General features: G+C 47.1%; 1 protein-coding gene across 1 annotated transcript in view; it reads left to right on the top strand.

Moving 5' to 3' along the window:
• The first annotated feature begins 10757 nt into the window (after positions 1 to 10757).
• Positions 10758 to 27911, top strand: part of cep89 (centrosomal protein 89) — a 184901-nt gene continuing 167747 nt past the window's right edge. The window contains exon 1 of the mRNA XM_038806548.1: positions 10758 to 10904. Coding sequence (XP_038662476.1) covers positions 10866 to 10904 — 39 coding nt within the window. The 5' untranslated portion in view covers positions 10758 to 10865. The remainder of the gene's footprint in view (positions 10905 to 27911) is intronic.

Here is a 27911-nt window from a genome sequence, read left to right as displayed (position 1 = left end):
AATTCTACCACTGGGCGGCGATGGCCGAGCGAATAAGGGGATGGATCAAGGAGCCAGAAGTCGAGTGGGTGCGCGCGGAGGAGGCCTCCTGCATGAGGACCTCCCTCCGGGCCCTAGCCACGGTAGCACTCCCATCCCCACCCGCAAAACACTCCAGCAGCCCATTGGTGACAGCCACCCTCCAGTCCTGGAACCAACTACGGCAGCAATTTTGCCAAAATGTCGGACAAAGCTCCCATCTACAACAACCATAGGTTCACAGCATAGAATTTACAGTGCAGAAGGAGGCCATTCAGCACATCGAGTCTGCACCGGCTCTTGGAAAGAGCACCCTACCCAAGGTCAACACCTCCACCCTATCCCCATAACCCAGTAACCCCACCCAACACTAAGGGCAATTTTGGACACTAAGGGCAATTTATCATGGCCAATCCACCTAACCTGCACATCTTTGGACTGTGGGAGGAAACCGGAGAACCCGGAGGAAACCCACGCACACACGGGGAGGATGTGCAGACTCCGCACAGACAGTGACCCAAGCCGGAATTGAACCTGGGACCCTGGAGCTGTGAAGCGATTGTGCTATCCACAATGCTACCGTGCTGCCCCTAACTCCACTAACAAGAACATTTATTTCCTCAACATCATCGACGAGTTCTCCCGATTCCCTTTTGCCATTCCATGCCCTGATATGACCTCCCACCCTGTTCGGTTTCCCCAGCTACGTGCACAGCGACCGGGGTCCGTCCTTTATGAGCGACGAGCTGCGTCAGTACCTGCTCGACAAGGGCATCGCCTCGAGCAGGACAACCAGTTATAACCCCAGGGGGAACGGGCAGGTGGAGAGGGAGAACGCGACGGTCTGGAAGACCGTCCTACTGACCCTCCGGTCTAGAAAACTCCAAGTCTCCCAATGGCAAGAAGTCCTCCCAGACGTGCTCCACGCAATCAGATCCCTCCTCTGTACAGCTACAAATCAAACCCCTCACGAGCGACTCTTCATTTTTTCTAGGGGCACTACCACGGGGGTCTCGCCTCCAGCGTGGCTGAGGACGTCAGGCCCGGTCCTCCTGAGGAAGCACGTCAGGGGGCACAAAACTGACCCCCTTGTTGAAAAGGTGCGCCTCCTCCATTCCAACCCCCAGTACGCATTTGTGGAGTTCCCGGACGGTCACCAGGACACAGTATCCCTTCGGGACCTGGCACCCGCTGGATCCAGCCCCCCCCCCTACCCCCGCTGAGGAACCCCTTACCCCATTCCCTATGCTGCCGCCCCCTCGCGCCCCCGATTCCGCAAGCTCACCCCACCAGTTCCACGCGCCAGAACCAGCCCGCCCCCAGCGCCCCCAGTCTCCGGTCGAGCCAGAGGTGTATAAAGTTCGGACGAGACCTGCCCCGGGGTCTGCCATCGTACCCCAGCTCTCAACACCCACACAGCCACCATAAGAGGCTGCAACCCCGGTGCTCCGCAGATCGAAAAGAACAATTCATCCACCGGACAGACTAACTCTGTGAGCCACCACCCCCGCTGGACTCTATTTTTTTCACAGGGGGTGAATGTGGTGAATGTGATTCACACCGGATTATAATCTGTATATACATGTGTCTGTATTGTAAGTGCAGTTGCACTACCTGTCCTCCAGGGGGAGTAGCTCTGGGAATGCTCGAGTTGTACGGGGCTTCTCCCTTGGCTCTGCCCAGGACTCCTCCCCCCGGAAGCTGCTGTATAAAGATCAGTGTCACATGGTCAGCCGGCCAGTTCACCGAAAGTTCAATGGCTAATAGGCTGGCTCTGTTGTGAATATATTAAAACCGCTATTCTAATCCTACAAGCACGTGTCCGTAGAATTGTTGGTTCCAACTGACGCCACCTTCAAAAGCTGGGGACAGGATGGAGGGATACTAACAGGAACCTATACACGGACAGCAGGATCACAACACTGGACGAACTGACAGAAATTCTCGCTAGCCAGGGGGAAAGTGCTAAGGTACCTGCAACTCAAAAACTTCCTACGAAAGGAGACAAGGACGTACCCACACCGCCACGACAGATATTACTGTAAGAGTTACTGGATGCAAGCATACTAGATAAAGGAAACTGTAGTGACATGTTTGACCGACTGGACGCAGAAATGGGTGGAGGACTCGGGATTGAAATAGGGTGGGGACTCTGGAGCGAAGCAGTGCACAGGGTCAACTCCACCTCCACATGCGCAAGGCTCAGCCAGATGCAGCTAAAAGTGGTACATAGAGCCCACTTAACAAGAACCCGTATGAGTAGGTTCTTCCCAGAGGTGGAGGATGGATGTGAACGATGCCAAGGAGGCCTGGCCAACCACGCCCACATGTTCTGGTCTTGCCCGAGACTTGCGGGGTACTGAACAGCCTTCTTCGAGGCAATGTCCAAAGTGGTGGAGCCATGCCCGAAGTGGCGGTCTTTGGGGTTTTAGACCAGCCTGATCTCTTCCTGCGGAGGAGGGCGGATGCTCTTGCCCTTGCCTACCTGATCGCCCGCTGTAGAATCCTGTTCGGCTGCCAGTCAGCAGCACCACCCAAAGCTGCAGACTGGCTGTCTGACCTCTCGGAATCTCTCCAAATGGAGAAAATCAAATTCCCCATCTGAGGATCAGACAACGGCTTCCACAGAACGTGGGAGCCATTCACCCAATTGTTCCGGGACCTGTTTGTGGCCAACAAAGAAGCAGAAGAATAGCCAAGAATCGGGAAAGTAGCCAAAGCATGAGAGGGAGAGATAGACCGGGGGGGGGGGGGGGGGGGGGTCGGACAGCTAAACCTAAGAGTAAAGAAAGGTGAACCACAGGAGGGGGGGAGAGGGCATAGGGGGAAGAGGGAAGAGACAAGTCTGAACAATAGAGGAGAACCAAGGAGGTGGGGAGGGAGTCAGGGAAATGATAGCCGGAAGGAGGGCATGGGAAACGATAACAAACTTGGCATCTACAGGAACAGAGAACAAGGAGAATACAGGTGAAAGACGGGAGGAACGGCTGAAGCGGAGGTAGCGCGAGACGATAACGGCAGTGAAATCCGTCCAGGAGAGCCAAGTGACAACACCAACACCAGATCCATTCGAGTATTGCCCTCTGTAATTGTTTCACCTGCACCCAAATGTATATGTACCTCTCCAGTCTCCTCTCACCCCCCCCCCCCTCCCCCCCCACCACAAACAGTTGCCTACTTACGTGCTGCAAATAATTTTGCCAATTGTACAGAGTTGCTGCTGTTGAGCTGGTGCATGATACCCACCCAGTTATTTTATTTTATTTTTTATTTATTTTTTAATATTACTTTTTTTTTGGTATGTTTGTGTGTGCCCTTCTCTTCGATATATCGTATTCTGTGTACATAACGGTCAATATACTTTGTTCAAAAACATTTTTAAAAATTATACAAAAAAACTCTCTTTCCTCATCTTGGTTTCATAGTCCTTAACAATCTTGCCAGCAATCTAATTTTTGAACTTCTCAATTGACTTGGCCTCTACAGTACTTTGTGGGAAAGAACTTCTACACTCGGGAATGCAACATGTTCTAATAATTTAATCATTCTGGTGAATCTATGTTGCACCCTCATGACTAGTTTATCTTCCTGTGGTGCAGTGCCTCGAACTGACCAAAGTACTTGAGAGGTATGTCCTTCGTTGGCCTCAGCCACCCTCTGCAGTTCCTCCCCTATCCAGGTGAGTTGATCGCTGTGTTGTGTCAAGGCCTCCTCCACTCCCTTCATTTTCTCACCCTGCTCCCGCACCTCAGCCGATGCCTTCGACACAGCCACCTTCACCGGAGCAATTGCTAAAATAAGGAATGGAAATCAATACTTCCTAACCATTATGGATGCATCCACCATATTTGCCGAAGCCATACCATTAAGAAACATTACCGTGAAAGAGTTGTCGAAGAATTAACCAAATTCTTAATAAAAAAATCTTACCAAAAGAAATATCATCGGATCAAAGGTCAATGTTTTAACGAAGTTATGAATAGCCTGGAGATAAACAATATAACTTATCAGCATATCATCCAAAGTCACAGGAGTATTAGAGAGATGGCATCAAACTTTGAGTCCCAGGCCTCCATTTTCTAATTAGTATGTTATCCTTTACATATGAGCATTCAGGAATACATTGAACAAACAATTCCGAATAAGCCTTTTGACAAATGTGTTTTATCTTTTCATCTCCTTGAGGTTAGGGGCACCTTGGGGGCTGGTTTAGCACACTGGGCTAAACAGCTGGCATGTAATGCAGAACAAAGCAGCAGTGCGGGTTCAATTCCCATACCGGTCTCCCTGAACGGGCGCCGGAATGTGGCGACTGGGTGCTTCTCACAGTAACTTCACGGAAGTCTACTTGTGACAATAAGTGATTATTATTATTATTTAGCTCCATCATTTATTTGAACTAAACATGCCGGTTTCCTTATCTCCTTCCCTTTCATCTTCACCCATCTCACTAAAGATGGTGTCAGCTAATTGTATCTCACTGCCCTCCTCCTGTTCCTTCCTCTTATGTGCCTTTGATCTCATTCACACATAATCAGGAAACAGTCCTGGATGGTCAAGTTGCAATTCATATGTAGCTTGACTGTCTACAGGCTGTTCAACTACAGTAGGTATCACTATCATCTGTCACCCAGCTGCATCGTTACTCAAGATAAATTGAACCCCAGCAATAGACAATGGTTCTACCACTCCAACAACCACAGCTAAATCCCAACCGTTTCTTTTTTTATCCAAATATTTACTTTTCATTTCATTCCAATTTTCTAATACTTGCCACTTATCAACTCAAACTAAACATTGTCCAGATTGTGCTGCATTTGGGCAAGGACTGCTCCATTGTCTGAGTAGTCGCAATGCACAGTGAACATTGTGCAATCATCAGCAAACATCCCAAAATGTGTCCTAATGATGAAAGGAAGGTCATTGATGAAACAGTTGATAATGGTTTGGCCTAGAACATTACCCTTAGGAACTCCTGCAGGGATGTACTGGGGCTGACATGATTGATTTCCAACAGCCATCACCATCTTCCTTTGTGCTAGCTATGATTCCAGTGAGTACAGAGTTTTCCCACTGATTCCTGTTGGTGTCAATTTTATCAGGGCCCCTTATGCCACCAAATGCTGCCCTGACATTAAGGGCAATCATCTCATCTCTGGAATTCTGTTCTCTTATCCATGTTTGGACCTAGTCTGTGATGCAAAGTGTGCAGCCAAGTGGTCCTGGCAAAACCCGAATTGAGCATCAATGGAATGGTCATTGCTAAGTAATTGCTGCTTGATATAACTGTTGGTGGGTGATACCTTCCATCACTTTGCTGATGATCAAGTGTTGAATGATGGGGCAGTAATTGTCCATATAAGATTTGTCCTGCCTTTTGTGAATAGGACAGTTTTCCAAATTGCTAGGTAGATGTCGGTGTAGTAGCTACTGGAACAGCTTGGCGAGGAATCCAGCTAATTCTGGAGGAAGGAAGAAGCCTCGAGCCCCAGCTTGAAGATGGTGTCTGATTCCCACGTGCTTGGCCAGCACGAAGGTGTAGTGATGCCCCTACGGGTCCATTAGATAAGTATTAGCAGTTAAAATCTATACTTGTAAACTCATAGTGGTAGACCTGGAAGGAAATAGAAGCATTTACGTGTATGATACAGTATAAAAGAATCTATCTTGTAGCAGTCATAGTATTCAAGTTTTTTTTTAACATTTTCCTAATAAAGATGTGATTTGATTCAAAGATAAAGTTGTTGTGTCTATCAATTGACTGGAGCAAGGGTCCTGATAAACATTGTATCACCATATTCTACCAGTGGTTAGGATATATCCAGGATTCTTTTCTTAATTCATGGGATCTGGGCGTTGCTGGCTGGGCCAGCATTTATTGCCCATCGCTGATTGCCCTGCTAGGCCATGCTGGAGTCAACCACATTGCTGTGAATGTGGAGTCACATGTAGGGCAGACCAGATAAGGAATGCAGATTTCCTTCGCTAAATTACATTAGTGAACAGATAAGTTTTAATTCCAGATTGTTATTTAATTCAAATTTCACCATTTCCATGGTAGATTCAAACCTGGATCCCCAGAGCATATTAACTCTGGGTTACTCATTCAATGAAAATAATGCGGCACTATTGTCTGGGACATTGGCTTTAAGGTATAATTCTGTAAGTATGACTACATTAGGCTGTTGCTTGACTATATGTAAGATAGCTCTTCTGGCACAACCAGCACTGCCATCATCTGCTGAGCTTTTGATTGTCCTACTGGTTTTTCACATTCAACCATCTGGCCAGAAATTCATCTTCCTGGGCCATGATCCATTTCTCTGCCACCTCTGAATCTTATGGTCATCTCCAAAATGTTGCTGCAGTTTTTCTGCCTGACAAAAATACCTCCAGCTATGCATTTTCTGATACTCCACATCCTTCAAATAGCTTCTGCACTCACCATGCGTACTGATTTCCAAACCTGGACATCCCATTTCACAATGTTCTTAGCTGACTCATCTTGCCCACATCACCTTTAACCTACCATGGGATCTCAGACTTTATCTCTGGAAACTCTCCAATTCAGCATGTTCACATTAACACTTACCAACTTTTACAGTTGCACCATAGAAAGCATCCTACCTGGCTGCATCACAGCCTGGTGTGGCAACTGCTCGGCCAAGACCGCAAGAAACTTCAGAGCATCATGAAATCAGCCCAGTTCATCACACAAACCTACCTCTCATCCATTGACCCTATCTACACGGGCAGCATAAGCAAAGACCCCGCCCACCCGGCTTACTCACTCTTCCAACTTTTTCCATCGGGCGGGAGATACAAAAGTCTTGAGAACACGCACGAACAGATTCAAAAACAGCTTCTTCCCCACTGTTACCAGACTCCTAAATGACCCTCTTATGGACTGACCTGATTACTACTACACGCCTGTATGCTGGTTTAGCACAGTGGGCTAAATAGCTGGCTTGCAATGCAGAACAATGCCAGCAGCATGGGTTCAATTCCCGTACCGGCCCCGAACAGGCGCCTGAATGTGGCGACTAGGGGCTTTCACAGTAACTTCATTGAAGTCTACTTGTGACAATAAACGATTATTACTATTATTATTCACCCGATGCTGGTCTATGTAATTACATTGTGGACCTTGTGTTGCCCTATTATGTATTTTCTTTTTATTTTATTTTATTTTCATGAACTAAATGATCTGTTTGAGCTGCTCGCAGCAAAATATTTTCACTGTACCTCGATACACGTGACAATAAGCAAATCCAATTGTCTCCTCTCTGTTCCCTTTTTAATACTGGCACATACCTATCATAATCTTGTAATACAACAAAACCAATGTAACTTAAAAGTTTGAGGAGTGTTGAAGTGTTAGTGATGATTTGGGGGAACAGAGTACCTGAGAAGGGAGAAAGGAATAGATGCACGATGACTGGAAAAAGGGATCTAGGACAGGTAAAGGAAAAGGGGAAAGTAGAAGTCACCAGTTTGGGTCTTGAGCATATAGACGAATAGAAATTTGGAACCTCATATGTGCCTCTTAATGTCTCTTAAATCACCTTAATGGTTCATTAGTGGAACATAGGATAGGCATTTAGTGCATCATGCCTGCACTGCCATTGAATGAGATTGGCTAATCCGCAATCTAATTTCATATATCTGCTTTTGTGCCTTATCCATTAATGCCTTTGGCTAACAAAAATCTATCATGGTGAGATTAAAAATTGGCAACTGATTTATTGGGAGTTGGGGAGGGGAGGGGGGGGGGGGGGGCAGCAGTGCTGGCAAACCTATGAGAATGGGGGGAGACAGGCAAAACCTTTATGACAGGGGGAGGGGTTTGGAGACATGAATGGGTACTACCATCACAGCCATGCAAGTGGGAGAAAAGGACAAGTTACGGGAGAGTGTCAGAAAATCCAGGCCCATTGGTCATACTGTTTTTACCACACTTTGTGTGAAGAAGTGCTTCTTAATTTCACCTGTGATAAATCTGGCTCGAACCTGTTGACAGTGCTCCTCTAACACTAGAATCCCAAACTCATGAAAATTGTTTACCCCAATCTCCCATTTGTTCTCCTTGATATCTTGAAAATGTCAATCAAATCATCCCTTAACCTTCAGGATTACAAGGAATACAATCCTAGTTTCCTGTGGTTTAACCTTGGAAGTCCAGATGTCTTTCTTGCAAAATCCATGCTGTGGTCTTTTCAAGGCCAATGTATTCTTCCTAAGCGGTGGTGCCTAGAATTGCCCTGAGTGTGGTCTAACCAGAGTTTTGAATAACTGGAGCATTACTTCAAGCCCCCTTGTATCATATTCCTTTGGATTATTATTAATAATATCTTTATTGTCACAAGTAGGCTTACATTCACAGTAACTTCATTTGCAGTGTTAAACTCCCTAGGCACCACACTCCACCCCCAGTATTAAGGCCAGTATTCCATTAGAATTTTTGACTGTTTTTGGTACCTCTTCATGACATTTTAAAATCAGTGAAACTGGACCCCTAGATCTCTTTGGACTCCACTGTTACTAGCTTTTCACCATTTAGAAAGTACACTATTCTATCATTTTAGGTCCAAAGTGGATTACCTCACATTTGCCTAAAAAAGATCGATAGATATGTCCTTGTTCATTACTTTAATCATCTCTCCAAAAAAATAGGATTTGTCAAGCCTTTGCAATTGATGCTGCCTTTCTCTGATCTGCTGAGAAAATTCAAGCGGTTGAGTCACTCAATCCTTATTAATAGACTAGTAATTTCCCAACAACAGATGTTAGGTTAACTGGTCTGTAATTCCCAGTTTTCACTCTTTCACCTTTCTTAAAAAACAGAGTAACATACAATTTTCCAATCTTAAAGAATGGCTTCTGGAGCTTTGTAGGATTACAGTTAGGGCATCTGCAATGCACTCACTTTTTTAGGATGTCTGGCATGGGCAGACCTTTTCCTCTGCTGTAAACACTTACACAAAACTATTATTCAACATAGCTGGCATTTTATTTCATTGACAGCAACACCATTATCAGTTCAAATCACCATTATCAGTTTTTATCATAACCATTTTTTTAGAAATAGTTTTTTGTATTGATTTTGATATTCCTTGGAAGTTTATTTCCATGCACCATTTTTGTAGCCCTCATCTACTTTGATATTCTTTGCTGCTTTTTTGCTAGGAGCTGTGCTATTTTTGTAGGCTTTATCTTTCCATTTTATTTTGTGTGTTACTTTGTTTGTTCTTAGCTGTCTCTTTCGCCTAGTATAACTCTTGCCCTTTAGGAACATAAAATTGTTCTGTATCACCTTAAATTTTTACACTGCAGTGTCCTGCTGACAGCCTGCGTCACCACATCAACATCAGCCTATGTAAACGTAGAATTTTACTAGCTGTTTCTTTCTAGATATCCTCTGAGGCACTCATTGCTGCTTTATTACAGAGAGTAATCCCCACCTGATCTCTTGTCGACCCTTCCCACCCAGCATGCCCAACGGAGACAAATCTTGTCCATTTCCTTCCTATCCTAGTCATCTCCTCCAAGCTTTGTGGTCTCAGCAAGTGGACACGCTATCACCACCCCGCTCTCTGGGATGTTTGTTCAATGCAGAATGTGCAGCCATTCATATATTGCCTCTTTACCTGCACTGATATGAAATGGTGGGGGGGGGGGGGATGCCAGAAGTTAATCCTGAGTGGCTACAGCACACAGCACGTAAGAACAGTGCAAGGTAAATTGTGGAAGGCATCACCTGTGTCACCATTCTGGCACAGCCACTCGATAATATATTCACCTACTCAAAAAGGGGAAAAACAATTCAAACTAATAATCCCAGTAAAAATCAGTAATACTGGAGTTCCATTGGGTTCAAGGCAAGTTTTACTGGTTGAGATACCCTCACTTACGACACAGGAGAGAAGATTGGTAATTCAAAGGCTTTAATCATCAGAGACCTGAACAGCTGCTGAGTGAGCCCCATTTTATATACCGTTTCCTGGGGGCGAAGAGGCGGAGTCCCCCAGGGTTCCAAGCCCGGTCTTAAAGGGCCAATGTATTAAAGGCAAGGTACAGTTACAGCAGTTACTGATACCATTCATCACACTGGTACTCTTCATTTCCACTTTTCTGAACTAGTTTTTCCTTCTGGGCAACCTGCAAGTTGTTCTTCGTTGCCCGTCTTGGGCCTTTCTAATTTAACTTATTCAAGATGTGGAGATGCCGGCATTGTGGGCACAGTGAAAATCTTACAACACCGGGTTAAAGTGGACAGGTTTGTTTCGAATCACTAGCTTTTGGAGCGCAGCTCCTTCCTCGGGTGAACCTCCGAAAGTGAGTGTAATTCAAAACAAACCTGTTTGACTTCAACCTGGTGTTGTCAGACTTCTTACTGTAACTTACTCAAGCCATTTACTAAGGCCTTGACAACAATCATAATACTGGATGCTTGAGAATACCAGACTCTGAACGAGATCAGTGGCACTGCCCTCACACAGCCCAAGTACCCAGAAGGACAGCAGGAGGAGAGGGGAGATAAGTGACAGGAGGCGAGGCCAATCACGTTAGCGCAGGAGCCTCCGCCTATCAACATGAAGGATGGGCGGGACGTTCCCCATGCCCAATCACAGAGAAGGACCTTGATTCCAAACGGCACCTGTTGCTATGGTGACCACCGCCGGCTGCGATTGGATGGGTTTTGGTCCCTGGCCCAATGGGATTAGGTTTTATTTGGACGTGTGTGCGAGGTGTTGGTGTGACGTTTTGTTGTGGACGGGACTCAGTAGTAAATGGTGCTTTACTAGCTGGCTGTGGCGGGCCAGCCCCGCTTCTAACTGCAAATCAAAATGCCATTCAGGGCTGGAAGAAAGAATAAAATGGCGTTTGTAAGTGAGATCTTATTTCTCCTCCACACTCTGAATGGATGCGTCTCATGACAACGACGTTGCCAGTTAACCGCTTCTAACAGTCTCCCCGGAAAGTAATGTAATTAACTGGCTGCTGTATATTTTTATTCAATCGCAGTAGTTTCACTCATTTAGGAATCTTCATAACAAGATCAGGGAATTGGAGGCAGCAGCCAACGTCAGTGTGATCGTACATAAAAAAAATTATCTTCCGGATAAGGATTTGCATTATCGGTATTGCTTGTTTATGGGATTGTTTTGGAGCAACGAAAGTTCAACTTGGTGACACAGCAAGGGAACATGTTGGCTCCAAAGTGGATGGAGTTGTGATTTTGAGGCTGAGAATTTTTTGAAATCTGCTATCATCACCCTTCAAAAAAGAACAGCTCTTAGCCCCTCTGCGTTTGCGAATATAATCTCCAACCTCGCTTTTCTCTCCAAAGCCCTTGAAATGCTGTTGCTACCCAAATCCATGCCTATTTTTCCCACAACTCCATGTTAGCATCCTCCAGCATGATTTTCGAGACTGTCACTGTGTCATTAATTACATCCTATGTGATTGTGACAAGGATACACTATCCTCATCCTTTTCATTCTGTCACCAGCTTTTGACATGGTTGACCACACCAGCTTCCCCCAATTCCTGCCAACCGTCCAGCAGGATGAGTGCACGCACTTGTTTTCATACTTTCAGAGAACCACGGGTGGGATTCTCTGACCCCACACAGGTCAGAGAATCGGTGGGGGTGGGGATGCGTATCCTGCGACACCGGACCGCCGATTCTCAATGGCACCGGTCGGGAGCCGCTTGACGTGGCTCCCTCGGTGATTCTCCGCACACGACGGGCCGAGTCCCGCCAGCATCATTTGTGTGTGGACCTTGGTGTTCCTGGTGCGTGGGCTGTCCAGGAGTGGGGGAGTGTGTGGGGGAGTGGGGGGGTCCTCCACGGTGGCCTGGTCTGTGATTGGGGCCTACTGACCGGTGGGTGGGCTAATCCTAGGGGGGGGCAACTATGTTCCTCCAGCCTGCCCCATGAAGGGCTCTGCCATGTTGCCTGGGGGCCGGCGCGGAGAAGGCAACCCACATGCATGCGTTAGCCGTGGCGCGCATGTGTGGACTCGCGCCGCCTGTGCTGGCGCCCGTATCGGCAGCTGGAGCTGCCTGAAGCGCTTCAGTGCCGTGCTGGCCCTCTGTGTGACGCAGGATCGCTGTTCCTAGGGGCCAGATGACGCCATCGTAAAACGCTCCGTCGTTTACGACAGCGTCAACACTTAGCCCCAGGGTCGGAGAGTCCTGCCCCTCATGCTCCCACATTGTTACCTCTGGTTTCACCCAAGGATCTCCCTCTGGCTCCTACCCATTTCTCATCTGCATGCTTTCCCTTAGCGACATCATTTGAAAACACAGCCTAAAATCCCCACATGTAAATTGACAATACCCAACTCTACTTCCTCATCACTTCTCTTGACCCTTCAACTGCCTCTAAATTGTCAAATTGTTTATCTGTCATCCAGTACTGGATAAGTAGCAAATTCCTCCAATTAAATATTGGGAAGATCAAAATCATTGTCTTTGGTTCCTGCCCATCGCCTAGCCGGCAGCTTCATCCTCTCTCCCTGTCAACTGTCTCTTGTAGAACCAGGCTGTTTGTAACCTTAATGACGTTTTTGGCACCGAGATGGACTTCTGGCCATATATCCACACTATCACCAAAAATACCTATTTTCATTTCTAATGTTGTCCCTCTCTGCCCCACCTAATCTTATCTGCTGTTAAAACCCTCAACCATGCTTTTATTACCTCTCAGTTTAGATATTCAGTGTACTCTTGGCTGGCCTTCCATGTTTGATCCTCCAGAAATATGACTTCATAAAAAGCCCTGATATCTGAGTCCAAACCAATTACTGTCTACCCTTCAGCTCTATATTTGCTGATCTCATTAGCTCTTAGTTCACATCCCCTCTATTATAAAACAGTTTCTGCTGTCAGTGCAATATGGCTGCCAATAACATGGATCGAGGGTGAGGAAAATAAAGTTTGGCTTCGGTATTGGAGTCGCAGTATGGAAGCAGATGGAAGTCGGTTAGCAATTGTTCTCAGTCAGTTAGGCCTTTTTATCATAAAACAATGATGGCCTTCCTGGGGTTGGAACAGGGTTAGGAATAAAGCCCTACAAGTTCAAGAAAAATCGATCAGTGGGTAAAGGGAATGTGGAAGCTCAGATGGGATCCCCCGCATCGGGGCAAAACCCACTCTTCTTGCCTGGGAAAATGCCCTGGGATTCTAAGAGTATCCAATTCTTTTTTTTCCAATTAAGCAACAATTTAGTGTAGCCAATCCACCTACCTGCATATCTTTGGGTTGTGGGGGTGAGACCCACTCAGACAAGAGGAGAATGTGCAAACTCCACACGAACAGTGACCGAGGGCCAGAATCGAACCAAGGTCCTCGGTGTCATGAGGTAACAGTGCTAACCACTGCACCACCTTAGGGTCTGGTAGTTCTTTGCAGTAAGATAAAGTCGCCATAGTCCCAGATGACCATAGGCTGCTTTCCCTGCTGACTGGTAGTGGTTTAACCTAAGATCACCTCAGGTGAGGGGCAAGGTTGAGAAGGCCTTCATGAATAACCTCAGCTGGTATGGGAATTGAACCCAGCCTGCTGGCCTTGTTCTGCATCACAAACCAGCTGTCTAGCCCACTGAGCTAAACTAGCCCTCCCCAGGGTTCTGAACTGTGTGGAAGGCCCTGCAAAAGGCTCTAACATTGCTGAAGGGAAGAGTGTATACTGCAAAATAGAATGCATTGTGCCAAATAGCTGGCTGAAGGGAGGAAAGCTTTAGAACTACCTAATGACCTTGTGTATCCATCATTGGAGCTATTGGGAATTTGAGACTTAGATCAGACTGGCTCTGTTGATGTTGCTTGTCATGTGGGCTCATTTTAGAGTTTCCGGATAAACTACCGTCAAGAAATATGGCGGCTGGGTGGAGAAAATATGTTCTGGGGTCAGTCTACGTTTGCGTTACTTTCACCGTTTACAGTTTTCTATCTCTTGCTGTGAGCTTTTTGTTCTCTTACTGTTTACTACTCGCACTTATCTTGTTTCTCTCTTTGTTATTCTCTTCATCTTTACTCTTTTTATTTGTCATTTTATCTGTGTCTTCCTTCTCTCAGTGCATTTCTCTAGCCTTCTAGTAAATAAAAAAAAATAACCTTTATTGTCACAAGCAGGCTTACATTAACACTGCAATGAAGTCACTGTGAAAAGCCCCTAGTCGCTACATTCCGACGCCTGTTCAGGTACACAGGGAGAATTCAGAATTCTCAGCTGGTACGGGAATTGAACCCGCATTGCTGGCTGTGTTCTGCATCACAAACCAGCTGTCTAGCCCACTGAGCTAAACCAGCCCTTACCAGCCCACTTCTTAATCATAGAATCCCTAAGGTGCAGAAGGAGGCCATTCGGCCTATCAAGTCGGCACAGACCCTTTGAAAGACCACACCACCTAGGCCCAATCCCCCACCCTATTCGCACAGATGTGCGAGGCAGGTTTTTTAGACAGTGGTGAGTGCCTGGAATGCGCTGACAGGGGAAGTTGTGGAAACAGATATATTTAACGGCGTTCAAAAGGCATCTCAACAAATACATGGATAGGATGGGTATAGAGTGATACACCACTGGGAAGTGCTGAGGGTTTTGACCAAGGATGGTATCATGACCAGTACAGACTTGGAGGGCCGAAGGGCTTGTTCCTGTGCTGTATTGTTCTTTGTTCTTTATTCCTGCAACCCCACCCTAAGGGGTAATTTAGCATGGCCAATCCACCTAACCTGCACATCTTTGGACTGTGGGAGGAATCCGGAGCACTCCGAAATCCACACAGATACAGGGAGAAAGCGCAAACTGTTCCCGTTCCACCAATAGTGGCTATGTCTTCAACACCTCCACCTGCTAAAACTTTCAAATTCTGCACCGCTAGCTTAACACTCTTGTTTTCAAAAACTTCCTTCAACTGCTGAAAATGCTTTTGTCTCCTCACTATATTCGCCTCCTTTCATCCGTGCTTGCCACCATCCTATAAATAGTGAAATAGAAACAGAAAATGCTGGAAAAACGCAGCAGGTTTGGTAGCATGAGTGCGAAGAGAAACAGTTTAACATCTGAAGAAGCGTCATACAGATTTAAAACGTTAACTTTGTTTCTCTCTCCACAGCTTCTACCAAACCTGCCGTGTTTTTCCAGCATTTTCTGTTTTTATTTCATATTTCCAGCAACCACAGTATTTTAATTTTGCTCTAAATGCTGAGATGTTTCTCTGTGAGTAATGATTGCTTCGGAAAAGTAGTTATTTTCTCTGCATTTAGTAAAATCCCTGAATTATGGATTAGAGGGGGGAGTTATGAATGACAATTAGGTAAATGCAAGATTAATGATTTGCAAATCCACAAAATATGTGCAGAATATTAATAAAACGTGTTTGATGAATATTTTCCCCTTTCTGATACTTTTATTAAAGAGAGGTAGGTTTGGCATTTATCATTTATAAGATACCAAAGTGACTCACCTTTGTTCTCTACCTTATCCAAACTATTAACAGTTCCACAAACCCAAATCAATTTCAACTGGAAAGTAATATAACTCTAAATGTCAGCTTTCATGGATGCAGATGCATCAATTAATACTATTTGGTTGAATTACATCTATCATAACTGAGCTATTATAATCATAGTTGAAGCATTGAGACTTCCAATAAGTTTTTGATCTTTACATGTGCCAAAATATCTCAGCCTTAACTGGAATTTTGCTTACTGATAGAATTGAATAGCCATATTAATTTGATGTCTACATTTGCAATATGATTAAGTGTGCAATTTATATTCAACATGACTGATTTCAGCATTCAACTGTTACTTTGAGACAGGAACATAATATATAGGAATCCCCTGTGGCTGTCCCCCTCTCTAACAAGTATACTGTTTGTATACTGTTTGGGGGGGGGGGGGCATAGACCATTAGGCAAAACACCAGCAGCCAGAACAGTGGCACCACAACTGGCTCTGTTGCTCAGCAGGGGAGGATAAAGTGCAGGAGAGCGATAGTTATAGGGGACCCTATTGTAAGGGGCACAGATAGGCGCTTCTGTGGATGTGAAAGCTCTGAATGAACACAGGACATCCTGAAGGGGGAAATGAAATGAAAATGAAAATCGCTTATTGTCACGAGTAGGCTTCAATGAAGTTACTGTGAAAAGCCCCTAGTCGCCACATTCCGGCGCCTGTCCGGGGAGGCTGGTACGGGAATCGAATCTGGCCTGCTTGGTCTGCTTTAAAAGCCAGCGATTTAGCTCAGTGAGCTAAACCAGCCCCTCCAGAGGTCATAGTACACATAGGTGCTAACGACATAGGCAGAAAGCGCGACAAGGTCCTGCAGAAGGTTCAGGGAGTTGGGCAGTAAGCTAAAAAGCAGGACCTCTAAGGTTGATTACTCCCTGTGCCATGTGCCAGTGAGGCTAGAAATTGGAGGATGATGCAGCTAAATACATGGCTAAACTGGTGGTGTTCAGATTTCAGAGGGTTTCAGATTTCTGGGCCATTGGGATCTCTTCCGGGGCAAGTGGGACCTGGACAAGAATGACGGGTTGCATCTAAACTGGATGGGCACCAATATCCTGGGTGGGAGGTTTGCTAGAGTCACTCAGGAGGATTTAAACTAGTGTGGCAAGGGGCGGGAATCAGAGCATTAGCTTATAAGGTATAATAACTGAAGGGGAAATAAAGAACAAAAATAAGAGAACAACAACAGCACCCTGTCTGCTCAAACGCAGTGGTCTGAAGTGTATTTGTTTCAAAGGCAGAAATATGGCAGGCAAGGCAGATAAACTTAGAGCATTGAGTAGTACTTGGAACAATGATGTTGTGGCTATCATAGAAATGTGGTAAAAGGAAGGGCAGGATTGGCAGCTGAACGTTGGAGGGTATGGATGATTCAAGGGAGATAGAGGAGGATGTAAAAGGGGTGGGGGAGTAGCATTACTGGTGAAAGAAAATATTACAGCTGTACTGCGGGAAGACACCTTGGAGGGCTCATACAATGAGGCAATTTGGATAGAGCTCAGGAACAGGAAGGGGGCAATCACAATGTTGGGGGTTTATTACAGGCCCCCCCAACTGCCAGTGAGGGATAGAGGAGCAGATAGGTAGAGAGATTTTGGATAGGTGCAAAGGGTTGTGGTAGGGGATTTTAACTTCTGCTATATTGACTGGGACTCACTCAGTGCTAGGGGCTTGGATGGGGCAGAGTTTGTAAGGTGTATCCAGGAAGCCTCTTGATGCAATATGTAGATAGTCCAAATAGAGAAGGGGCAGTACTGGACAGGTGGTTGAGGTTTTAGTTGGGGAACATTTTGGGAGTAGTGACCACAATTCCGTACGTTTTAGGGTACTTTTGGATAGGGATGAGGGTAAGGTGTTAAACTGGGGAATGGCAAATTACGATAACATTAGACAGGAATTGAAGAATTTGTATTGGGTGCGGCTGTTGGAGGGTAAATCAACATTGGACATGTGGGAGTCTTTCAAGCGACAGTTGATTAGGATTCAGGAAAGTCACATTTCTAAGAGAACAAATGGGAAGTTTAGGGAGCCATGGATATCGAGAGATATTGTGAACTTTGTCAAATAGAAAAAAAGAGGCTTTTGTACGGTCTAGAAGGGTGGGGTCAATCAAAACCCTTGAGTATAAAGAAAGTAGAAGGTACTTAAGTGGGAAATTAGGAGGGTTAGGAAGGGTCATGAAAAGTCCTTGGCAAGTAGAATTAAGATGAATCCCAAAGCTTTTTATTCATATGTAAAAAGCAAGAGGATGACCAAGGAAAAGATTGGACCACTTAAGGACAGTGGGGGGAATCTGTGTTGGGCCAGAGGAAATGGGTGAGGTATTAAATGAGTACTTTGCATTGGCGTTCACCAAAGAAAAGGACTTTGTGGAAGATGTTTCTAGGGTAGGGGGCGTGGACAGTCTGGGTCATGTTGACATCAAAAAGCAGGAGGCATTGGATGTTTTAAAATACATTAAGGTAGATACATCTCCTGAGCCGGATGGGATTTACCCCAGAATACTGAGGGAAGCAAGGGAGGAAATTGCTGGGGCCTTGACTGACATCTTTGTATCCTCATTGGCTACAGGTGAGGTCCCAGGGGACTGGAGAATAGCTAATTGTGTACCGCTGTTTAAGAAAGGTAGCAGGAATAATCCAGGAAACTATAGGCCGGTGAGCCTCATGTCGGTAGTAGGTAGCTTATTAGAGAGAATACTCAGGGACAGGATTGGAAACAAATGGACTCATCAGCAATAGACAACATGGTTTTGTGAAGCGGATGTCGTGCCTCACTAACTTGATCAAATTTTTTGAGGAAGTGACAAAGATGATTGATGAGGAGAGGGTGGGGTGGATGTTGTTTACATGGACTTCAGTAAAGCCTTTAACAAGGTGCCTCATGGCAGACTGGTACAAAAGGTGAAGTCACATGGGATCAGAGGTGAGGTGGCAAGGTGAATGCAGAACTGGCTCGGTCACAGAAGGCATAGGGTAGCAATAAAACGGTGTTTTTCTGAATGATAGGTTTTGACTAGTGGTGTTTCACAGGGATCAGTGCTGGGGCCTCTGTTGTTTGTAGTATACATAAACGATTTGGAGGAAAATGTAGCTGGTCTGATTAATATGTTCTGGGCGTACAGAACCACAGATCTTTGAAAGTGGCAACAGGCTTCCGGTGGTGGCTATGAAGGAGTAAATCGCACATTTGGTGGCTCCCGCTCTGGTCGGAATTTTGGACCTTTCCCCATTTTTCTACCGGACTTGAATTGTAAAACGGATGTTAGTGGCAATTGTTTACTGAATTCCCACTTCGGAGCATGGAGAGTAGGACTAGAAGTGTTCGTAAGGGCAGAAACAAAAAGATAGCGAAGGCTTGGGCTGCAGCTGCAACAGAAGACAGCATGGCGGAGGTTCGGACCTCTGGCTTGTCGAACCAGCAGCCTACGGAGCAGCTGATGCAAGTCATTCAGGAAGGCTTTGCTACGCAGAAACGGGACTGCTTGGACCCGATAAACGAGTCGATTGAGCGGTTGGAGCATAGATTGGACGCCCAGGATCGGGCGATCCAGAAGGTGGAGAAGGCACTGGCTAAGCAGGAGGAACATCAGATCGCAGTGGAGCTGGAGGTAGGGATGCTGAGGGACCAGCAGATGAAGTTCCTGGAGAAGGTGGAGGACCTAGAAAATAGGTCCCGCCAGCAGAACCTAAGAATCTTCGGGCTCCAAAGGAACGGACGCTGGGGCATACTTCGCAGACATGTTTGTGAAGCTGCTGGGGGATGGGGCTTTCTGCCGACCCTTGGAGGTGGATAGGGCTCACAGAGCACTCGCGAGGAAGCCTCGAATAGGATACTCCCCAGAGGGCAATGGTGGTGAGATTCCACAGGTTCTCGGATAAGGAGCGCATTCTACAGTGGGCCTCTGACAGTGGAGCTGTAAATGGGACAATAGCATCCTGCGGGTTTACCAGGACCTGAGTGTAGAGATGGCCAGGAGGAGAGCGGGCTTCAGTCAGATCAGGTCGATTCTTTTTAAGAAAAAGGTGAAGTTTGGAATGTTGTACCCAGCCCGTCTCTGGGTTACGTATGAGGATCAGCAGTTCTACTTCGAGTCGCCTGAGGACGCATTGGACTTTGTGAAAAAGAAAGGGCTGGTGATGGATTTAGAACTTTTGAACTTGGCTGCAACGTTCATCTTTTTGTTTTTTCTTTTTGTTTCTCTTTTTGTAAAATGTTTCCTGTTTTGCGTTTCATGGTAGATGCTTGGGATGCCGTTTGCATTGATTTGGAACCAGCGATAGAGCTGAGTGAGTTAAGGTTTTCATTTGCACTGTTGGGGGATGGAGGTGTGCTTGTTTTGATCCTGGTGTTTTCCTGTTGGGCAGTTGTGTGAGGATTGTTTGATGTTGGAGTTTGTTTGTTTGTATGAGGTGGGGGAGGGAACAATAGGTGGGAGACTATCTGGCGCCAGGGATGGGGGCCACCAAGCTAGCTGGGCGAGCTAGCTCTCGGAAGCGCAGTGGGGGGTGTGCATATGTTTGGTTTAGTAAAGGGGTTGGGCTACAGGGTGTTGTTACTAGGGGGGCGAGGGGAGTGAATGTTCTGCTGACAAGGGAGGGATTTGGGCTGAGGGACAGTGAGGAGGTTGGGGGCGGGGTCTGCCTGGGGATGGACCAGTGGATATGCAGAGCACGGGCTGGAGGCGGGCCGAAAAAAGGGGATGACTGATCAGCGGAAGGGGGGGCAATGAGCCCCCCAACTAGGCTGATCACCTGGAATGTTCGAGGGTTAAATGGGCCGGTCGAAAGGGCACATGTGTTCGCGCATCTTTGGGGATTGAAGGCGGACGTGGTAATGTTGCAGGAGACGCACCTTAGCGTTACGGACCAGGTTAGACTGAGGAAAGGCTGGGTCAGTCTGGTCTTTCACTCGGGACTAGATTCAAAGACTAGAGGGGTCATGATCCTGATCAATAAGCGGGTGGTGTTTGAGGCGGGTAGAATAGTCTCGGACGTGGGAGGTCGGTACATTATGGTCAGTGGGAAACTAGAGGGGGTGCAGGTGGCATTAGTAAATGTGTATGCGCCAAATTGGGATGATGTGGAGTTTATAAAGATGCTGGGGAAGATACCGGACCTGGCTCGCTCAGGTTGGTCATGGGAGGGGACTTCAACACATTTATGGAACCTGGCTTGGACCGGTCAAGCTCGAAAACGGGCAGGGTGCCAGCAATGGCAAAGGAACTAAGAGGGTTCATGGGGGTGGTGGGGGTGGATCCATGGAGATTTGGGCAGCCGAGGGTGAAGGAGTTCTCCTTCTACCCACGCATGCATAAAGTGTATTCCCGGATTGATTTCTTTATTTTGAGCAGGGCCTTGCTGGCTGGGGTGGTGGACACAGGGTACTCGGCGATTGCAATCTCAGACCATGCTCCGCACTGGGTTGACCTGCAGGTTAGTAAAGACAGTAACCAGCGCCCGCACTGGAGGTTGGATGAGGGACTTTTGGCGGATGAAGGGGTGTGCAAGCGGCTGAGGAAATGCATTCAGAACTACCTGCAGGTCACGACACGGGGGAAATTTCAGCAGCGGTGGTGTGGGAAGCATTGAAGGCGGTGGTCAGGGGGGAGCTGATCATGATCCGGGCCCATAGGGAGAAGATGGACAGGGCGGAGAAGGACCGACTGGTAAAGGAGTTACTACAGATAGGAGGTATGCAGAGACCCCGGAGGCAGGGCTTTTAACGGAACGGCGGAGGTTACAGGCGGGGTTTAGCTTGCTGGCCACAGGGAGGGCGATGGAGCAGCTGAGAAAGGCGAGGGGGATGATCTATGAACATGGAGAGAAGGCCAGCAGAATGCTTGCACAGCAGCTTAGGAAGAGGGAGGCAGCTAGAGAGATAGGGAAAGTAAAGGACGGAGATGGGAACCTGGTTAGTGATTCAGTAGGGGTGAATAAGGTGTTTAGGGATTTCTACAGCAGGCTGTACAGGTCGGAACCCCCTACGGGGCCGGGGGGGATGAGGCACTTCTTGGAGGGGCTGAATTTCCCAAATGTGGATGGGGAGCGGGTAGAAGGGCTGGGGGCCCGAATCGGACTGGAGGAGATGGTGGAGGGCTTGAAGGCCATGGAGGCGGGTAAGGTCCCGGGTCCGGATGGATACCCAATGGAGTTTTATAAAAAGTTCTCGGGGATATTGGGGCCGGTGTTGTTGAGGATGTTCAATGAGGCAAGGGAAAGAGGGGTGCTGCCCCCGACGATGTCACAGGCAACGATTTCGCTGATTCTTAAGTGGGACAAGAACCCGGAGCTGTGTGGGTCCTACAGGCCGATCTCCCTGTTAAATGTAGATGCCAAGTTGCTGGCCAAAATCTTGTCCTCCAGGATCGAGGATTGTGTTCTGGATGTTATTGGGGAGGACCAGACGGGGTTTGTTAAGGGCAGGCAGTTGGTGGCCAATGTAAGGAGGCTGTTAAATGTGATCATGATGACCCCGGAAGGTAGGGAGGTGGAGGTAATGATCGCAATGGATGCAGAAAAGGCTTTTGATCGGGTAGAATGGGACTAACTGTGGGAGATGCTGGGATGGTTCGGATTCGGGCAGGGCTTTATTGACTGGGTCAGGTTACTGTATCAGCTCCTGTGGCAAGTGTACGGACTATTTTAGACTGCACCGGGGGACAAGACAGGGATGCCCCCTCTCCCCACTGTTGTTTGCGCTGGCTACAGAGCCATTGGTAATTGCTCTGAGAGCCTCGAGGGGCTGGAGAGGACTGGTCCGGGAGTTGGGGGGGGGGGGGGGGTGGGGTTGAGCACAGGGTTTCGCTCTATGCGGATGACCCGCTTCTCTACGTTTCGGACCCAATAGAGGGGATGGAAGAAATCATGAGGACTCATGGGGAACTTGGCCGGTTTTCGGGGTATAAGCTTAATATGGGAAAGAGTGAGATGTTGGTGGTCCAGGCGAGGAGACAGGAGAGGCGAATGGGAGAGCTGCCGTTTAGGTTAGCAAAGGGAAGCTTCAGGTACCGAGGCATCCAAGTGGCGCGGCTGCAAAAATTTAATCGAGCCCAGCTGGTGGACCAAATGAAGGACGATTTTCGGAGATGGGGCGCGCTTCCGTTGTCTCTGGCTGGGAGGGTGCAAACGGTGAAGATGAAGGTCCTCCCGAGATTCCTATTTGTATTTCAGGGTCTCCCCATCTTTATTCCGCGGTCCTTTTTTAAGTGGGTCAACAGAGTGATCATGGGCCCTGGAAACGGCGCCGTGGCCGCTCCCTCCCACGAGGTATACCACGAGTCCGGTTGTGGCGGCTACCCTCAAGATTTGGGGGCAGTGGAGGCGACATAGGGGAGAAGTGGGGGGCTCGATGGAGGCTCCGTTAAGGGGGAACCATAGGTTCGTCCCGGGGAACATGGATGGGGGATTTCGGGGATGGTATAGAGCGGGCATTAGACAGCTGAGGGACCTGTTTATCGACGGAAGGTTTGCGAGCCTGGGGGAGTTGGAGGAGAAATTTGGGCTCCCGCCGGGAAACATGTTTAGATATCTGCAGGTAAAGGCATTTGCTAGACAGCAGGTGGAGGGATTCCCTGCGCTCCCCGCGACGGGGGTGAGTGACAGGGTGCTCTCGGGGGTCTGGGTCGGGGAGGGGAAGATATCCGATATCTACAAGCTTATGCAGGAGGTGGAAGAGGCGTCAGTAGAGGAGCTGAAAACGAAGTGGGAGGGGGAACTGGGGGAACAGATCGAAGACGGGACATGGGCTGATGCCCTGGAGAGGGTAAATTCTTCCTCCTCGTGTGCGCGGCTTAGCCTCATCCAATTCAAGGTGCTGCATAGGGCCCACATGACTGGGACGAGGATGAGTAGGTTCTTTGGGGGTGAAGATAGGTGTGTCAGGTGCTCGGGGAGTCCAGCGAACCATGCCCATATGTTCTGGCCACGCCCGGCATTGGAGGAGTTCTGGAATGGGGTGGCGAGGACGGTGTCAAGGGTGGTGGGATCCAGGGTGAAGCCAGGATGGGGACTCGCGATCTTTGGGGTTGGGGTAGAGCCGGGAGTGCAGGAGGCGAAAGAGGCCGGTGTGCTGGCCTTTGCGTCCCTAATAGCCCGGCGAAGGATTTTGCTACAATGGAAGGATGCGAGGCCCCCAAGCGTGGAGACCTGGATCAGTGACATGGCGGGCTTCATTAAGCTTGAGAAGGTTAAATTCGCCCTGAGAGGATCGGTGCAAGGGTTCTTTAAACGGTGGCAACCTTTCCTCGACTTTCTGGCTCAACGATAGGGTACGGGGACAGTAGCAGCAGCAACCCAGGGGGGGGGGGACGTTGATTATGTTTGCTTATTTTATTTAAATTTGATTTATTTAATTTTAATTTATGGTTAAGTTCTCTTGTTGGGGGGGGTGGGGGGAGTGTGATACATGTGATGTTACGTTATGGGGGGACTTGTGGATGTTATGGGGCTGTTAGTTGCATATTACTGCTTGTTGCTATACTTGTTATATTTTTATATTTTCTGTAAAAAATTCCAATAAAAATTATTTAAAAAAAAAACAGAGTGATCATGGGCTTTGTTTGGGTGGGCAAGACCCCGCGAGTAAGGAAGGTAATGCTTGAGCGGAGTCGGGGAGAGGGCGGGCTGGCACTGCCAAATTTTAGCAACTATTACTGGGCGGCTCATATAGCCATGATCAGGAAGTGGGTGGTGGGGGAGGGGTCGGCATGGGAGCGTATGGAGGCGGCTTCATGTAGTGGCACCATTTTGGGGGCGTTGGTAACTGCGCCTCTGCCATTCCCGCCGGCACGGTACTCCAGTCCAGTGGTGGTGGCGGCTCTGAGAGTTTGGGGCCAGTGGAGGCGGCATGTGGGAGCAGTGGGAGCATCGGTCTGGGCCCCAATCTGTGATAATCACCGGTTTGCCCTGGGGAGTATGGATGGTGGGTTCCGGTTATGGCGGAGATCGGGGATTGAGAGGGTGGGGAATATGTTCATAGAGGGGAGCTTTCCGAGTATGAGGATGTTGGAGGAAAAGTTTGAGTTGGCGAGGGGGAACAAATTGGGGTATCTGCAGGTGCGGGACTTCCTTTGTAAACAGGTGTCAACCTTCCTGCTCCTACCGCTAAGGGGGATGCAGGACAGGTAGTTTCCAGAGGGTGGGTAGGAGAAGGGAGCGTCTCGGACATTTATTAGGAGCTTATGGGGTCAGAGGAGACGCAGACCGAGGAACTGAAGCGCAAGTGGGAGGAGGAGCTGGGAGGTGAGATAGAGGATGGTCTATGGGCACACGCGTTGAGTAGATTCGACATGTCTGCAACATGTGCCAGATTCAGCCTGATACAATTTAAGGTTGTTCACCGGGCTCACATGACAGTGGCCCGAATGAGCAGATTCTTTGGGGTGGAGGACAGGTGCGCAAAATGTGCGGGAGGACCGTCGAACCATATCCACATGTTTTGCATATGTCCAAAGCTTAGGGGTTTTTGACAGGGGTTTGCGGACGTCATGTCCACGGTGTTAAAAACAAGGGTGGCGCTGAGTCCAGAGGTGGCGATTTTCGGGGTGTCAGAAGACCCGGGAATCCAGGAGGAGAAAGAGGCAGATATTCTGGCCTTTGCTTCCCTGGTAGCCCGGAGACGGATACTATTAGCATGGAGGGACTCAAAGCCCCTGAAGACGGAGACCTGGCTAGCTTTCTCTGTTTGGAGAAAATCAAGTTTGCTTTGAGAGGGTCACTGTTAGGGTTCACTCGGGAGGTGGCAACAGTTCGTCGACTTCTTTGCGGGAAATTAATTGTCAGCAGACGGAGGGGGGGTGTGGGGAGAAGTTTAGATTAGAGTAGAGGGCTATTAAGGACCACCCTGTATGAGAGGTAAATGGCTTTTGCACTATGTTTATGGTTTCATGTATATTTATTTTGTTGTTGTCACTTTACCAAAATTACCTCAATAAAATGTTTATTAAAAAAAAAAGAAAGTGGCAACAGAAGTGGACAAGGTAGTCAAGAAACCATAAGGATTGCTTGCCTTCATTGGACGGGGCATCATGTATAAAAACTGGCAAGTCATGCTACAGTTGTGTAGAACCTTGGTAAGGCCCTGATAAATTCTGCTCTTTTCATTAGTATATTTCTATGTCGCCGCACATATACTAATTGAACGGACCTTGAGCCTGAACTTAAATTGGGTTTTAACATCAATTAGCCACTTTAATTTGATGTGTCTCCTGACGATTGGCTTTCTTACAGATTATTAAGATGTTTGCAACTCAGCCCCGCAGGAGCTTTGTCGAAATGATTGTCTTTTGCAATTACAGATAGGTTGAATTCAAGATACATTAACAATTCAAATCAAATATGCACATAAGTAGACACTGCACAATTTAAATTAGAATAGCAATTTCACAGCAGAAGCAGATAGCATAAGTTTGGAAGCATAGCAAAAAGCACTGACTTATCATCCCGAAACCTAACTTTTTATGGAAATTATTATGTTATTATTTATGAAGTCTGGTTCCTTCAAAGAATTGATTGGTCTGAGATCTTCTATAATTCTTCTAATTTTATCACACAATGGCCTGTCATTTAGTCGAAACACAATTTTAGTAATCTCAAGAAGTTGCTTTAGCATATTCTTTTGTAGGGCAATTTTCTATAGTTATCATGTAATGGTATGTGGTTATCCTGAACAGGCTCCTGGATGTCATCCAGTTCTTTCCTTAAGACAAAGGACTTTTCCTGTAAGTTTTCATGGGTCAATTTGACCTAGCTAGCCACAGCACCTTCATATCTGATTCAATTCCATATCAGCTAGAAAATGCAATGGCCATAAGCCAACTCCAAATTCTTGAATACAAAAGCTTTTCTTTCAAATTGATACTGCAAACGTTTGCAGTATTTATTATCAGATTTTCAAGCAGTCAGCCATTTTATAATATGAAACGTAATGATTTCTTTAAATCATTTGTTCAAATTGAACCCTTTTTATCTATATAAAAAGGTTATATTCTATCTGCCGCACTTGGAATATTGCGCACAATTCTGGTTGTCACACTAGAAGGATCTAGAGGCTTCGGTGAGGGTGCAGAGGAGGTTTATCATGATGTTGCCTGGTCTGGAGGGTGTTAGCTATGGGGAGAGGCTGAATAGACTCGGACTATTTTCATTAGAATGATGGAGGTTGAGGGTGACCTAATAGAGATCTCCAAGATTATGAAAGACATGGATAAAGTGGATGTGCAGGCACTCTTTCCCAGGATGGAGGGGTCAGTCACTAGGGGGCATAGGTTTAAGTCCGTGGGGCAAAGTTTAGAGGAGATGTCTGAGGCAGGTTTTTTACCCAGAGGGTGGTGAGTGCTGGAACGTGCTGCCCCGGCGGGGCAGTTGTGGAAGCAGATACATTAACGGCATTCAAAAAGCACCTCGACAAATGCATGGATAGGATGGGTATAGAGAGATACGGTACAAGGAAATGCTGAGGGTTCTGGCCAAGGGTGGTATCATGACCGGTACAGGCTTGGAGGGCCGAAGGGCCTATTCCTGTCTGTATTGTTCCTTGTTCTTTGTTCTTTATATGAACTGTTTCTTTTAGTAGAATAACTGCAGTAGTATTGCTTTCTTCTTGGATGCCTAGCTTATTTTGAGATGTTCTTGGTGAATCACCATCACCGGCTGTTGTCACATCATTCGTATTTGCCTTCTTTGATTGTTGTTGTCATATCCTAGCTTATTTAACCTGCATGTACATTATCTCTCTACATTACATTGTTAGCTTGAGACTGCACGGGCAGTAAAGAACAAAGAAAATTACAGCACAGGAACAGGCCCTTCGGCCCTCCCAGCCTGCACCGATCCAGATCCTTTATCTAAGGTAGCACAAGTGGATAGCACTGTGGCTTCACAGCGCCAGGGTCCCAGGTTCGATTCCCCACTGGGTCACTGTCTGTGCGGAGTCTGCACGTTCTCCCCGTATCTGCGTGGGTTTCCTCCCACAGTCCAAAGACGTGCAGGTTAGGTGGATTGGCCATGATAAATTGCCCTTAGTGACCAAAAAGGTTAGGAGTTATTGGGTTACCGGGATAGGGTGGAAGTGAGGGCTTAAGTGGGTCGGTGCAGACTTGATAGGCCGAATGGCCTCCTTCTGCACTGTATGTTCTATGTTCTACTTAAGCTATTAGCGAGTAATTGCGAAATAATTTACAAGTTTCATGTTTGACTAAACTCTTAACAGTCTTTGCATTTTGCAGGTCTGCTTTGAAAGTTCTTTATAACCGTTCAGCTATCTTCCCTCTAGAAACTTTCCGAACACTTATTTAAAATCTTCTTGGCAATGTTCTGCTGTCTATGATAGGGTGGGGAAAGCATGGCTTTTATACCTTGAATGCAGCTA

This window comes from Scyliorhinus canicula, chromosome 9 (assembly GCF_902713615.1).
Source record: "Scyliorhinus canicula chromosome 9, sScyCan1.1, whole genome shotgun sequence".
In the NCBI taxonomy this organism is placed as follows: Eukaryota; Metazoa; Chordata; class Chondrichthyes; order Carcharhiniformes; family Scyliorhinidae; genus Scyliorhinus; species Scyliorhinus canicula.
The sequence above is the reverse complement of the archived record's forward strand: the minus strand, read 5'-3'. Positions and strand labels throughout refer to the sequence as shown.